This window comes from Arthroderma uncinatum, assembly GCF_011692745.1.
Source record: "Arthroderma uncinatum strain CBS 119779 chromosome Unknown scaffold5, whole genome shotgun sequence".
Classification (NCBI taxonomy): Eukaryota; Fungi; Ascomycota; class Eurotiomycetes; order Onygenales; family Arthrodermataceae; genus Arthroderma; species Arthroderma uncinatum.
Genome location: NW_022983867.1, coordinates 216,525 through 231,261, shown reverse-complemented (window position 1 = coordinate 231,261; position 14,737 = coordinate 216,525). Strand labels below are relative to the sequence as shown.

The following is a 14,737-nucleotide window of genomic DNA, read 5'->3' as shown; positions in this document are numbered from 1 at the left end:
GGTAAAAATGACTTTTTCATCATCCAATACATGTAAAATATGATCAAACGGGGCTCGCTCCAAAACGCCATTCTATGGTATGTTTCCCTTGAGCCATAAAATGCAATAAAATAATCAACATATCATAATTCAGCAGGGAGAAGTTTATCGGCCTCGCCCCCTGCTGCCTCCACGACCACCTCCCATACCGCCCATACCACCCATGCCACCCATGCCTCCCATGAGTCCGCTCATCTGGCTCATCATACTTTGCAAGTCCATACCACCTAGACCTGGCATCCCACCACCACCTGCACCACCACCTCCTTGTAACATTTGCATCATCTGTTGCATATCTCCCATTCCAGGCATGCCAGGCATTCCAGCTCCGCCGCCCATAGCAGCCATCCTCTTCTGCATAGCAGCCATTTGCTGTTCTTTGTTGCCGCCCTTCAGCATATTTTGAGCACGTTGCATCTGCTTCTTCTGTCCGCCAACCTTCTTGGCCATACCTGCCATCATCTTATGTTGCGAAAGTAGATCTTCAACTTCCCTAACGGTCGTTCCGCTTCCACAAGCAAGGCGAACGATTCTGGTAGGTTGGTCAATGAAAACTTTCCCATCGCCGTCTAGCTCTGAGGCGGTCATGCTGTCAAAAACATAAATCATGCGCCTGAGCTTCAGTGAGCCATCCTCATCATCAAGGCCTGACGTTATATTAGAAAGTCCGGGTATCATGCTTGATATTTTCGAAAGGGGTCCCATTTTCATAATTGAAGTAATGTTTTCGCGGAAATCACGTAGAGTGAATATTCCCTCGGAGATATGTTTATATGTCTCCTTTGCGCCAGCAGAGTCCTTCGTTACCGCTTGAACGTGCTCGACCAAGCTAGCCATATCACCCATTCCAAGAAGTTTTTGAACGAATGGTCGGGGTGCGAATTTCTCCAGGTCTAGCATGTGTTCACCTGTTCCCAAGAAGATAATAGGCGTGTGAGTCGCAGCAACGGCAGAAATGGCACCACCACCAGCAGCGTGTCCGTCAGTTTTAGTAATGATGATTGCTCCAAAGTCTGCCGCTGATTTGAAGGCGGCTGACTGTGACTCGGCCGCCTGACCAATTGTACTATCAAGAACCATGATAGTTTGATCCGGCCGTATAGCTGTTTGAATTTGGGTCATTTCAGCAAACAAATCTTCCTCCTGCCTATGTCTTCCACTGGTATCGACTATAATAATATCAAACCGCTCTTTCTTAAACTTCGCCACACCCTCGGAGGACACCACGACAGGATCCGTCTGTGTTAAGCTACCGTAATACGGAATTTTCGCCTTCGTCGCATTCTGTTTAAGTTGATCGAAGGCACCGGCACGGAAGGTATCCGCGCAGACAAGGGCCGCCCTGAATCCTTTGGTCTGATAATGTCTTGCCAGTTTTGTACATGTGGTCGTTTTACCCGCCCCCTGTAAACCAACCATCATAATGACGTTGGATTTTCCCTTCTTTGGCTTGAACGGTTCCGCATGTGGATCGACGAGCGCAACCAGTTGATCGAAGACGGCTTTCTGAATCAGACGCTTCTTATTGACTGCCGGGGGAACGGAGGAGAGCTGTACGGCGGCCTTTATGGATTTGCGCAGCTGTTGCACTAGCCGGACATTCACGTCGGCGGATAGGAGGGCAGCGCAGATTTCCTTTATCATAGAATCCAACACCTAGGGCGAGCAAGTTAGAATAAATAAATATGGTAGCAGTCGGCAGTACATACCTTCTCGTCAACGGCATTTGACCTGGTCAGGTCGCTGACGGCTGCGTTGATACGTCGCCCCAAGTCTTGGAGAACCATCTTGTATATGTATATTCAGTCGACCGGCCACAGGAGAAGGCTTCTCTATAGATCTTGTATTCTTGTTGACCGGAGTTGTCGCTGTGTGGGTTGTAACTGCGAGTTTGAACCATCGATAAGGGAGGGGGCACGTGACCATGGAATTTATCTTTTATCAAGATAAAGCAAAGAAAAAAAGATAGAAGAAGCAGATCAAAACACACAACGAGGACAATGGCGCCGTCAATAATGAAAAAGAGAAAGGTCGACGAGGGGATGAGGGGCAAGACCTCGAGGCCGAAGAAGAAATTCAGAAAACAGGAATACTACAACAGCAGCTCGTCCGAAGACGAGGAGGACGGGGGAGCTCCAACTGATTTCGCGGCGATAAATCTAAACGACTCGGACAGCGACGCCGAAAAGTCGATACATAGCGATGTCTCTTCACAAAACGATGAAGCCGAGCTACAACTGGAAGAGAAGGAGGAATTGGCCGCTACGGGAGAGTCGGAGATGGACGACGACGAAAACTCGGACGCATCTTCAGTTACCTCGTCGCATGCTGGATCCTCGACGGTAACAGGCAGAAAACATGTGTCCAAGAGAAACGATCCCACTGCCTTTTCCACCTCTATATCGAAGATTCTTTCCACCAAGCTTCCCACCTCCGCTCGCTCAGATCCGCTTCTTTCTCGAAGTAAAGTGGCAGCCCAGACCAGCGCAGACATAGCAAACGAGCGGCTAGAGAATCGCGCGCGGGCGAAGCTACGAGCGGAGAAGAGGGAAGAGCTGGACCGTGGCCGTGTTAGGGACGTGCTGGGTGCTGACAGGGGTGAAGCTGGAGAAACTGCGGAGCTAGAGAAGAGACTACGCAAAGTTGCGCAGAGAGGTGTTGTCAAACTGTTCAATGCGGTCAGGGCAGCGCAGGTACGAGGTGAAGAGGTTGCCAGGGAAGAAAAGAAGAACCGGTTGACGGTGGGGATGGGCGAGAGAGAAAAGGCTGTCAACGAGGTCAGCAAGCAAGGGTTTTTGGATTTGATAAACGACTTGGGCTCGAAGCCAATTGAGGAAGCTTGAGACAAAAAAAAATGAGAGTCATGTATGGGAGTTCTGGGCGTTTTTAACATGATATAAACGAGTTATTCCCTTCAAGTCGGGAGTACTTTTTGCTGGTCTATAAGGCTATTGTACAAATGCTAAACATATCAACCGCATTATTAAACACTGGGCGACCATGTCCAAAGAGGAGAATATAATTACAGCACCCAACCCATAAAAGTCTTCTGTTCAACGGGATAATGTCTACCATGTTCATCCATAAGGTAGAGGTACGGCATATCGCATTTATTTCTTCTCCGCAAAATCGCTGGCTTGCAGGTTTCGAGTCATGCTGGGCAGGGTGATAACGAGGCCGTCTAGTTCTTTGGTCATCTTGACCTGGCATCCCAATCGCGATGTTTCAGTCAAGCCAAAGGCCAGATCCAACATATCGTTCTCATCGTCATCAGGCTCCGGCATCTTATCGTACATGTCCGGGTTTTCCACGATTACATGGCAGGTAGAGCAGGCGCATGAACCTCCGCAAGCACCTAGTTAAAATATACTATTAGCAGTTGGTAAATGATATATAGAATGAAGTAACCGACCTTCCATTTCAAGATCGTTTGCCTGCGCTATATCAAGCAGATTATCCCCCTCGGCGACTTGAAAGTCATGTCGGTCTCCGTCTTTATCAATAAAAGTGACGTTGATCCTGTTGACAATTAGCAATGCACCCATATAAATCTCCAGACCGAAGACTCACTCTTCACCCGGCTTCGGCGGCGTAATATGTCCATGCAGTAATTTCGAGGACGAAGAGAACGCCCGTCTAGGTATCGAGGCGCCGTGTGAAGGATGAGCTCTCGATGCCCGCGGGACTGGTCGGAAAGGTCGATGCGAGCCCTCTGGCATGGTGGACAACAGCCTGCTCTGCCTCGATATGCTCTTCAAATGCGCATATTGGCCGGTCGAGAGTCTCTGGCCTGTACTCTGTGGTAGCGATTGTATAGCATGGCGGCATAGCCCTCTCCATGCGGCCATGGCTGCTGGTCTCTGCTTCTGCTTCTGCTTCTCGCAATTGATCGCGCTGCTCCGTAGGGTAAAAGAGAGGACAGCAAGGCCAGCTCAGGCGCCAGAGACTGACGTGCGATATATCAGTTGCCAAACCGTGAAAGGTTTGTCTTTTTTTGAATTGTTTCTAAGAGACTAAAAAAGCAATCCAGGTGGACGTCGGGATTATTAAGAACCAAACACGCTTCTATCTCCGAGACCGTCAAAAAAATAGTTTTACAGCAAGCAAACAACTACAACCTACACATCGAGGGAATCGCGGCCTCGTCCCGGATGAGCGAGAGATCGATCACTTGCGCCTCTGCCATCGTCTACGGATAAGCAATGAATTCGTCTACGGAAGGGCCAAATCCGCTGAGGCCGTACTATGTCCCGCCTCCCATTGGACTCCCTGATAGCCAGGCCACATCCAAGGTCGTTTCGAGCGCGGCGGCGGAGAATATAAGCAGCTTCGGGACCTCTGCTCGCGATATACTGTCTGACTTTGACTATGCGGATTATCTTGGAGAGTCCTCGCCGTCGATCGCAGACTCCATCAAGCAGCTGCTCGAGAACGCAGCATGGCGGTACTCGCGGGTGTTGATATCCCAGCCATTCGAGGTTGCAAAGACGATACTCCAGGTATACGTTGCGGAGGATGCAGCTGCTGAAGCGGAGGAGGAGAGGAGAAGGCTGGAAAGACATCGGATGGAACACTATGAAGAAGAGGTCGGAATCCCTGCACAAGGAGAGATTCTTATAGACGCATGCTAACTTGCTATTGTGGATGGATTATAGGTCTCATACGGCTCTGATGACGAAAATAACTACTTCACATCAAGTGCGACTGCACCTCCTCCTTCGTCGAGGAATTACGAGAGAAGCTCCCAGCGGATAACTGAACGGGGTGGCTACATTCCACAGGGCGTGCAGCCGAAGTACATGCTGAAAATCAAGGACTCTTCGTCTATGCTGGACGTCCTATCTCAGCTTTGGGCAACTAGCGGACCTACATCTATATGGAAAGCGTCCAATACTACGTTTATATACTCCATACTCCTGCCAACACTAAACACCTTTGTACGAAGTCTGCTATCTGCGATATTGGGCTATCCTGAAGATTCCTTCTCCTCCTTTCCGGCTGGCGATATTATCACATCGTCTGCCCCAGGCACAGCTTTGGTTCTGTCCTGTCTCTCCTCGGCTCTTTCGGCCATCATACTATCCCCCATCGACACAGCACGCACATACCTGATCCTCACACCACACGGCCATGGCCCTCGTTCTCTACTTCATTCAACCCGGCTACTTCCAAGCCCGAGCTACATGATCTCCCCACATCTCCTACCCATCACTATTCTCACCTCAACGTTACCAAACTTGATCGCCACCAGCACTCCCCTTTTTCTCAAGTCATATCTATCTCTTGACCCGGTACTAAACCCGTCCACCTGGAGTCTCTTCAGTCTCATGGCCCAGGGCCTCGAGTTAACCGTACGGGTCCCTCTCGAAACTGTTCTCAGACGAGCACAGATAGCAACATTTACATCTCCTGCCCTCCGACAGCTTAGTTCAACACACACACCGCCAGCTATCCAGTCACCGACCTCCGAGAGATCTTCAAGCGTATCAGCAGGACCTAACTCCAATACCCCTCTACCGACCATTGTCCCTGCTCCTCAGATCTACCGAGGAATTGTCGGGACAATGTGGAGTATTATTTATGAAGAAGGCACAAATCCAAACCCCACCGAGCTAGACCACGCAGAGGAAGCAATTGGGCATACTCTTCAGGTAAACAGGAATGCGAGACGACAAATGCAGAAACGTCGCAAGGGCCAAGGCCTACAAGGCCTGTATAGGAGCTGGAGGTTGGAGATGTGGGGTATAGTTGGCATATGGGGATCAGGATTTTTAGGAGCCTTGATGAGTGGTGGAGATGATGAAATCGTCTCGGACTCGATGGGAAGGATGGCTCTAGGGTCAACCGGTAGCCATGTAGGGACAGGGAAGGGTGCATTTTAAACCACCCTGACATCAGCTTGACAAAAGTCCTCCCCCTTTCTTGAATTTCCTCCCTGATATCATCTGAATAAATCTCACTATTCCCCAGCAATGGCGTTATTCCACTATTATTTTATATATGTAATATCCCCAGTTCTTCTCTAGAGCAACCAATCCCGCTTTAATGTACGATACCTCTCCCTTGTGTCTATATAGCTTCAAAAATGTGCCTACCGTGAATATATAACCAGATTCAATGCTATAGTTTAGATTCATTCTCAATTAAGTGAAGATTTTGGCCACCTAACTCATAATGTATGCATACATGTCGCACCACCTCTATATAATCCATTATGTCACCCAGGCTGTCAAACGTATTCTCATCAAGAGGAGTTTCTTCTCGCCTTGTTCTAGGATATTAGCAAAGATGAGACCGAGTGCTACTAGTACAAAAAAAAAGGACAGAATATCAAAGCATCACTGGAAAGCGGGATATCAAAGAAACATAGAGATGAAGGAAACAAGTTGACTCCGTGACGCCGTTCCTCTAATATTGATACCCGTGACGTTATCATGGTCATTACGAGTCAAGAGAAGAGTGCTGGCGCAAAGATATCTATCCAAGTTCTCCAGGCATAATATGTCCATCCAGGAAATATGAGAAGAAAATAAAAGCAAAAGTATAAACAAGAAAGGGGTCATGGGTTATAGAACAAAGGAGGAAAAGGCCCTAGCTTCGCCCTCACTTCGAATCCGCGAATCTTCTATCAAAGTATCGTAGGACTCCCATGACGCTAGCTGCCTCGACTTCCAAAGCAGGCCGGTTGGTGAGATTTTGGTCCCGGCGGCGATCTGGAGTCAGGTCTTGAGGGTTAGGAAGTGTATGTAGCTGGGGTATCCAATTGCTCAAATCATCTGTTGCAGAAGAGAATTTTGGATGGCGTGAGAGAGTGGTAAATGTATCAGCACAGCTTAGCGTGATGGCAGGAGATGAAGTAGCCTGTCTGGTCGTGTCTGAGCTAGAAGATCGGGTTTTACAGCATCCACCCTGTGCGCTGCCACCTCCGCAGCAGCCACCTGTCTGACCACGAGACGCACGGGATGCGGCAAGGCTCTTACAGAAGACGGAACTGCGAGGGTCGGCCATACACTGGGCGCATGTACCGGGGCCATTGGCGCAAGGGTTGCTCTTTTTGCTCGACGCTATTATAGCAGACTTGGAGAGAACATCTCCTTCGGAGGGAGGGGGTGTGAACTGTGATAGATTTTGGATGGGTGGTAGTTTATTAGATTCGGAGGGCTGGTTATTTCTTTCGCCCTCTGCGGCCATTTCTGCACAAATGCACGGTGAGCCATCCTGACAGAAGCCACACGGGTCTATCAGGATAGGCGTGGTGGCATCATTTCCACCTCTTGGGTGACGTCGGATAGTGAAAGAAGAAGTGAAATCGGTCTCCAATTCTTCAGGCTCTGTTTTGATTTCAGGATTGGATCTATAACGTTTTTGCGTAGCTCCTTGGGATGGTGACCTGGCTCGTTTGTTGTGTGTATCATCTGCTTGCATCTGAGTGATATTTGATATATTAAACGCATCATCAATGCATTGACACCGCGTGGAGGAGCACCTTTCACATCCGCCAATGACCGAGTGACCCTTGGCTGTCGTTCTCTCTGAGTTGCTGGACCTCTGCAGCTGTTTGATGGCGTCCTCCTTGGCAACCTTCTCCGTTATAACTTCATCCTCCAGTGTTTTGCACCGGTTTTTCCACCATAGTATCTGGTTCTTGTACTCTTCTATCTCTTGCAATTGGCTCTGGATGGTATCGTTGAGCGCAGCCTCGTCTCGCTCATTCTCCTCCTCGATTTTCTTGATATGTTCCTCTAGTTCTCCCACTCTCGCAGCCCGACGTTCTCGAAAGGCCCGCTGTGCTGCACGATTCTGTGCTTTCCGTTTCGTGGGCGGTGTATCTGTGGCGGGCTTCCGGCCGGGCTTTGGCCGTGGAGGAACGATCCATTCCTTTGAAGTAATGGAGCACTGGGCGAGCGGTGCTGGCGACGGGGCGGCGGCTAGGGGTTTGACTGAGAGTGATCTTTGATGTGTAACAGCTGCAGGAGCAATTGGTAGTGGCAGGGGAGCCGGCGTGGATGTTCCGGCTTTGGTCGTCATCATCAACGGCTTCTCCCGAGCTCGAGCTCGGGCCGTTTGAGAGAGAAAAAAAACTGTGTGGTTTATGAAACAGGAGTCAACAACTCCAGACAGACACAACCAGAGCACCGGTGAGACTGTATTCCGTCAGCAATTGGCCTCTGTCATGGTGAGGATGCGTGGAGAGCAGACGTCGACGTGATGCAAGAAGCAACGATGGTTGTATTTTCAGCCCGCGGGGGGAACTCGGATGATCAGATTAGATTATCGTGCGATGGAACATGTGACTAAGCGGAATATCACGTGGTGAGGGCTTATCAGATCGCCAAGACTTCTTATCTCTTGAACGCCAAAAGCGGTAAAAAGGAACAACAACTTCCGAGTTGCATGCATGCATCAAGAGGTAACTAAATCTCAACGATACGAAGTCCATTTCACAAGCCTCCGACGCAAGGTGTTAAGTGGTGAACCCTGGCTAGTTTAATTACTAACGATCGACAGTCGCACGTCAATCACCGGTGACCGCAACTGGCTTAACACTGCGCCCTTCCAGCATCGCAAGAAGCTATGATGCCACCTCGGTTAACATTTAGCCCGGCTTTTTTACGGATATTTTGACTCATTGATTGCTATATTATTGTGCTATAGGTAGTATATTACTTGGCTTTGGATCAACAGGAAAACTACAACCATCACTATCTCTTTATTCTGCACAGTTCGTTTTCATAATCGCAGCAGCCATGGCCACTTCTAGCCCAGTGGTTTCAAGTCCAAAAGTCGCGGCTGTCCTCCAGAAACTCCATGGCGAGTCTGACTCACAGGAGTCTTCATACTCGGTTCTTTCGTTCTGGCTTCGCAAGCAGATCACAGCTATACTATTCGGTAGCCGTGGATGGAATTCCAGGGATGACGACTTCATGAGGGACAAATACATTTGCCTTGAAGCTGACAAGGCCCAATTGCTATATCTTCTGGCAAGGTCTACTGGTGCTCTGAACATTGTCGAAGCTGGTACAAGCTTCGGCGTTTCCACGATATACCTTGCCCTTGCGGCTGGGCAGAACGCTGCTGCGAAGGCGTCTGGTTCAGCCACGCCGGGACAAGGAGCTCAGGTCTTTGCCACCGAGAATGAACCGACCAAGGCAAAGAAAGCAAGGGAGAACTGGAAGGAGGCTGGAGAGGAAGTCGAGCCATGGATTACCTTGCTAGAAGGTGACCTACGTGAAACCCTGCCGGAGCAGATGAAGAAGGTTGATCAAGTCGACCTTCTGCTGCTAGATAGTATGTTAGCCTGCTTTCTTAATCTTCTGGAATTATACATGTCTCTCTTCTTTGTATGATTCTTGATTAACCTATATCTAGTTTGGACACCGTTGGCTCTGCCAGCGGTCAAAGCCGTCCTACCGAATCTCCGCACCGGTGCCCTAATCGTCGCAGACAACACTGTCATGGCACGAAGAGATTACAAGGACTTGTTTGCTTTCCTCGATGACCCCACGAACGGATTCAAGCACATGACGACTCCATTCAAAGGTGGTTTAGGAGTCATTGTCTACCTTCCGTAGGCTACCACTTGTGGATGCAGATCTGGTCATCCCGGATCCATACAACATGCACAGCTTTACCTGACCGACAGGCTGCAGCTCCATTGATACAACTTAGCCTTGGTCGTTCAGTGTCAAATGCGTTTCATGCGTTCATAATTATACCTCTCCTGCTTCTTTACCAAGGCCAAATTTGATTCTATACCCATAGTCTATACTGTGGAATGCTCGCATTAATTTCCATTGATTTCCATTGATGAACAATTTTCCGTCATGGTAGATAAAGTATTGTACAGGTCTAATAGACAACACGCTCCCTTGAGATAAAAGACAGGAAATGAAGGTAATACAGGATATGCAATGATATATATTGCAATTGTGGAAGTAAGGACCACATGTATGTAATGTGTCCGTACGTGAAGGTTCGGGTAGAGTTGTAGTCAGAGGCGCGAAATAAGTATAATAGCTTATCTTCTGCGAGATCCTTGAGAGCTTCCTCTGATAGATATACGTTTCGTTCGGAGGTAGTTGCGAACAATGTTCTCCACGCTTCCCATGTCGTGAGCGGGTTGCCTAAAGCATTTATATTAGCCGCAATCCTCGCATGTAAAGATATAAGTGCTCAACGATGGAAATCATCTTGTTGCTTCCTATTTTCCGTAATAAGGACGGTAGAAGGATATCGTACCTCATATATGTCAACTTCGCGCGTCTCTTCCTCTTCTCTGTGCGTTGAACGATCTCCACACCAGCCACATTAGGACTGTATGCTTTCACCCACATTTCACAGCTGATTCTAGTCAACTTATTCCGTAGCAAAAAGGCGGTATCGACCCCCCTCTGTCGAATATTCAAGCACACACCCGCAAACGGATCGCCATTCTTGAACATCACACGGAGAACATCGCCCACTTTCGCACCGTGTCGATTCTTCGGGTCGAAAAGTGCCTTCCTCTCGCCGGTCGGGTCAAGTACGGCCAATTGCTCGGATGTGATGGCGCCAATGGGATCTTTACATGTATCGTATGCGAAAGCTGGAGGTGGATAGACTTTTAATGCTTTCTCGCCTGTGCATCAAAGATGGGTCAGCAACGAGATATTTTAGGTAGGATCGGAACAAATGGATAGAAGATACCTCTTCCGGGTCTGCAGAACTTGGGAATCTGTGACAAGAATTGTTCTGGGATATTGGGAGGAAACGCGATCTTTTCCTTCTTCGGGGAATGGATGGTATGAAGAAATTGACGACGGGGGATCTGGTGCCTCAGCTCCTTGAACGCATTTGCACAGCAGCCCAATGGCCGTATTGACGACTGCAGAAAGGCCATCGTGGGGGGTTTCAGTTGCGCAACGCCCTCTGTTCGGTCTTGTCTTGTCGTTCTTCCTGTCTTTTCTGTCCTTCTGGTGAAGTTCGAATTGGAAATTTGAACCATCATCAAAAAGTGGCCCGTGCCATGCCAAGACCAGCATTTTATCTTCGACTTTTTTTGATGAATCCATCGAAAGACAGAACCACCTACCATTCACACGCAGTAACTTGTGATATTTGCGTGCCAATTCAAGCTATTTCAGCACTTATATACCCTAGATTTTGTGGCATTGCCCCAATGGCACACCAAAGGTTGGGGAGGGCGTTTTTGTCCGGCTGCTCATCCCAAACATTCCTCCGTCCATACAGAGCTTTCGCTACCTCTACAAAGCACTTCAAAAGTATACAAAAATATGCCTGTTGCTATGATCTTTGCTAATATGTGGTATTGTAGAACCAATTCCAAAGTTTACTCCTACTTCTTCTCCTGAGCTCGATCAACTCTTCCAAAAATTTCGAGAAACGCTCTTTATACCGTCATGGCTTCCCGCGGAAGACTCCTCGGTGATGCTTAAACAATCAAAAGCGCGAGAATTAGAGAATAATCCCATCGTCGTCAATGTCGGCACTGAGGAGGCTCCGGAGGACTACATGCTCAAACCCAGGAAAATTAGTGATGGGCCCACCAACACCGATTTATCCAAATTAATTCGATTGTTAAAAACGGACGATGACTGGCACAATCTCATTTCGTTTTTCACTGGGCTCCATTCTTCGAAGCGCACGATTAGCGCGGCTAACTTGGAGATCATCATGCGCAAGTCGGGCGAGCTAGGAATGGAATCATATTGTCTGTTCGCCGCGACACAGTCACAGCAGACCGGCGTCTTCCTGCGCAACCCAGATGTGGCTTGGTCCCTCCTATTCGCATTACGACAGAAAGCAGAAAAGGCCGGTTTCAAGGGTCCCGATGCTCACCTCGCGCTTCAGCAGGTAGAGGTTGTTGCACGACTACTGAACTCCCCAGAGCATACGAACGAATACGCCAAACGGGACCCAAAGAGGCAGCCGAACGTTATCGGTATACTACTCGAGCTCAAGGCGACTCACGCACTTGACGCCTTCAATGGGCGTGACGAGGACAAGGGAGTTTGGTCTTATGCGGATAAGCTAGTTCGGACTTGGCCTCTGGAGGAAGTCGGCGTCTCACCGCTGTGGACAAAGGCAAACTGGCGACTACGCAAATATGTCCCTATGTGGAACGGAATCAACATGGCACTGCAGGTGGAAGGGATAAAATCTGCCCCCGCCTTCCGAGAAGCTTTGGAGAAATGTAGGGACGAATTGGCGGAAACCATTGACGGGAACATGGAAGTGGTAGGAAAATATCGAGACCAAGTTACGAAGACGGTTGCGTGGACCAAGACGCTGTATAAATAGAGCTTTCCTTCTTGTTTCATTTGGAGAGTGTATGTATTCGATCACGGCGTTTTGATTATTTTGGCCCATAAACCACAACATGTACTACTTGTATAATAGGAAATTTGATGTGTCTGTCACCACGGCCCCTGAAGCCTTGAACTTCTTTTTCGTCTCAATATGAGTCCACATTGACGTAGATACTCGTATTGGCATTCAAATAGCTCTGGAATATTTCCCTAAATTGAAAAATTATAGCCGGATATGTCCGGCGCTATCTAGATCGACGATGTCCGTTCATGAGAGATGTCAACCTAACTGAATAATCAGATCTCATAAACAATGGCGCCTCAAGCCAGGAGAACAACCGTATTGTCATCCTGGAATTGACCGTCTACCGCGAGTTTGCATTCATCCGAGACTACCGCAGGCCCAGATACTTGAATCTGCAAGAAATAGTTAACAGGGCTGCTCAAGGAAGGGACTATCAATGACTATAGAGTAATGGGTATTCTTACCTTTCCTTCTATCGGTTTGTCATTTCCGGACTTTTCGTCATAGTCGGCTAATTTAAGCTCGACGCTGTTCAATGGAGGCCCAAAATGGCTGAACCCGCGCTGCCTTCTGTAATCATATGGGTTTGTCTGGCAAACGGCTCCAGCTACTTTAGCGGTGGTAAGAGCATATGCGATTCGAACGCCGGTCATAATCCTAAAGTCTGTGAGTTGGTCGCAAGTGAGCTGGTTATTGCGATCTCCTTCCGCCCTATGCGAGATGAAGAGTAATCTTAATTTCTGCAGAGTCTGTTCAGAGACGGGGCCACTGCCTCCTAGCGCCGAGAAAAAGTTGCCAGATGGCATTCTTCCAGAATCCAAGGTTCGTGTTTGGAAGAATCGGCCAACGTTCACCAAGGGATTTAGCTGTGGGCCCATGTATTGGGCGTGATAATCGGATATGGTATGCGATGACGCGATGATAATTGTAGGGGAGACACCAGTGGTTGCAAGCGCAAAATCGACAATCTCTCCGGCAACAGAGTTCAATGCAACTGATGCATTGGCGTATAAGGCAGCTAGAACTAAACATAGCGTATAGGAATGTGAAAGCGAATCGATCGAAAGAACCAGATCCGATGCTGTTAGGCGTTCATTGCGTGGCAAGGACGATCCCAATGCAGCAATAGCAGATATTAGGTTCTATTCTCAGGCGTTAGTTTATTAGATTCCTCAACAAGGGGAGATGGCATCTTACCCCGGAAGTATATTCTACAAAAGACCCCAAGCTATCCTTCGTGGGACATAATGTGGTAAGTGATGGAGTTGGTGATTTGACGTCCCATTCGGGCACTTCGGAACCAATGGATCCTTCCTTCTCGTTGATTAATTCGTGCCATACGGCTACCTCGATCTTGCTCCCGGCCCCTTCTGGGACTTGGTTCCAGTCCATATGTCGGCTACCTTCCTGGGCAATCCAAATTCCATGCTTCAACGCAGGACACAATTTCAGCAGTGTGGTAACATCCACAGCACCAGCTTCGGCAATCAGGAGATCTGCGTTTGTCTTTTGTAGATAAGTTGCAAGTGTCTGAGGAGGCAGATTGTGAGGAATGATGACTGTCTGGAAGCCGTAGAAAGCGCTTGCTGTTGTCGGTTGTTAGCTAAAAACATGTTGCACATAGAGGAGTATCGAATCATACCAAAAATGGTAGCAAGCATCTCTACTGAGTCGGTAAGGCAGATAGCAACTTTCTCAGCCCCGGTGTCACGAATATACTGGCCGATGATGTTGATTTCCTGGCTGATCTCATCAACCTTGCGTTCCTGAGTAGTTTTCCCCAAGACAGTATAGATAGATCCTCGTTTCCCCGATGACGTGCCATCCGCATTCAATTCCCCGCGGACAACAGTTTTCCATATATCACGGAGGTCTCCCCGCCTCCCCGCAGTCCATCTAGGAGTATCAGCGTCTCGGACTCCAAGTCCGGCCTTCAGCGGATAGCCATGAGGGACGTCCATGGCTCGTAAGGAAGCCGATTCACCGGGCTGCCTAACCGGCGCGACCACAGCCTGGCGGGCAAGTATAAAGGGATGGGCATCGGGATCCTTGGTGAAGAAGAGCGTATATCCAAGGTACGAAACGAGGACGGTTGCGAGCAGAGTTGAGTAGATATTCCAATCAGCGACGAGAGCTTCGAGGAACGCATCCGCCCTCGCTAGGATTGAGGCATCTGCCGCCATGATGAAGATGTATACACTTGGTCTTGTTGAAGCTGAGCCAACATTCGCAGCCTGCTGAGTACGAGCTGGAAGCGCTTACAAAGTGACGTCGTTTAGGCGATCTGACAATACACATACACATACGAGATCATACACAACCATCTCTCCTCTTTTGAATACATATTATAACCTAAGGGCTGGTT

The 14,737-nt window shown here is 48.7% G+C and overlaps 8 protein-coding genes across 8 annotated transcripts; 4 read left to right on the top strand and 4 right to left on the bottom strand.

The window, feature by feature from the left end:
- Window positions 1-144: 144 nt before the first annotated feature.
- GIQ15_06454 (signal recognition particle protein SRP54) lies at window positions 145-1,826 on the bottom strand (the record flags this gene model as incomplete). The annotated part of the gene is made up of 2 exons (XM_033553871.1): window positions 145-1,695; window positions 1,749-1,826. The coding sequence occupies 2 exons, from the start codon at window positions 1,824-1,826 to the stop codon at window positions 145-147; spliced, it is 1,629 nt and encodes a 542-aa protein (XP_033403386.1).
- A 213-nt stretch (window positions 1,827-2,039) lies between these two features.
- On the top strand, window positions 2,040-2,882 carry GIQ15_06453 (uncharacterized protein; the record flags this gene model as incomplete). The annotated part of the gene is made up of 1 exon (XM_033553870.1): window positions 2,040-2,882. The coding sequence occupies one exon, from the start codon at window positions 2,040-2,042 to the stop codon at window positions 2,880-2,882; it is 843 nt and encodes a 280-aa protein (XP_033403385.1).
- Window positions 2,883-3,149: 267 nt separating this feature from the next.
- Window positions 3,150-3,758, bottom strand: GIQ15_06452 (adrenodoxin; the record flags this gene model as incomplete). The annotated part of the gene is made up of 3 exons (XM_033553869.1): window positions 3,150-3,394; window positions 3,452-3,558; window positions 3,610-3,758. The coding sequence occupies 3 exons, from the start codon at window positions 3,756-3,758 to the stop codon at window positions 3,150-3,152; spliced, it is 501 nt and encodes a 166-aa protein (XP_033403384.1).
- Window positions 3,759-4,241: 483 nt separating this feature from the next.
- GIQ15_06451 (mitochondrial fusion and transport protein Ugo1) lies at window positions 4,242-5,921 on the top strand (the record flags this gene model as incomplete). The annotated part of the gene is made up of 2 exons (XM_033553868.1): window positions 4,242-4,625; window positions 4,695-5,921. 2 exons carry the CDS (start codon window positions 4,242-4,244, stop codon window positions 5,919-5,921), a joined length of 1,611 nt encoding a protein of 536 aa, XP_033403383.1.
- A 721-nt stretch (window positions 5,922-6,642) lies between these two features.
- On the bottom strand, window positions 6,643-8,070 carry GIQ15_06450 (bZIP transcription factor HapX; the record flags this gene model as incomplete). The annotated part of the gene is made up of 1 exon (XM_033553867.1): window positions 6,643-8,070. The coding sequence occupies one exon, from the start codon at window positions 8,068-8,070 to the stop codon at window positions 6,643-6,645; it is 1,428 nt and encodes a 475-aa protein (XP_033403382.1).
- Window positions 8,071-8,786: 716 nt separating this feature from the next.
- GIQ15_06449 (O-methyltransferase) lies at window positions 8,787-9,611 on the top strand (the record flags this gene model as incomplete). The annotated part of the gene is made up of 2 exons (XM_033553866.1): window positions 8,787-9,327; window positions 9,409-9,611. 2 exons carry the CDS (start codon window positions 8,787-8,789, stop codon window positions 9,609-9,611), a joined length of 744 nt encoding a protein of 247 aa, XP_033403381.1.
- Window positions 9,612-11,466: 1,855 nt separating this feature from the next.
- GIQ15_06448 (uncharacterized protein) lies at window positions 11,467-12,339 on the top strand (the record flags this gene model as incomplete). Its single annotated transcript, XM_033553865.1, has 1 exon — window positions 11,467-12,339. One exon carries the CDS (start codon window positions 11,467-11,469, stop codon window positions 12,337-12,339), a length of 873 nt encoding a protein of 290 aa, XP_033403380.1.
- A 329-nt stretch (window positions 12,340-12,668) lies between these two features.
- GIQ15_06447 (uncharacterized protein) lies at window positions 12,669-14,555 on the bottom strand (the record flags this gene model as incomplete). Its single annotated transcript, XM_033553864.1, has 4 exons — window positions 12,669-12,764; window positions 12,837-13,514; window positions 13,570-13,958; window positions 14,015-14,555. The coding sequence occupies 4 exons, from the start codon at window positions 14,553-14,555 to the stop codon at window positions 12,669-12,671; spliced, it is 1,704 nt and encodes a 567-aa protein (XP_033403379.1).
- Window positions 14,556-14,737: the final 182 nt, after the last annotated feature.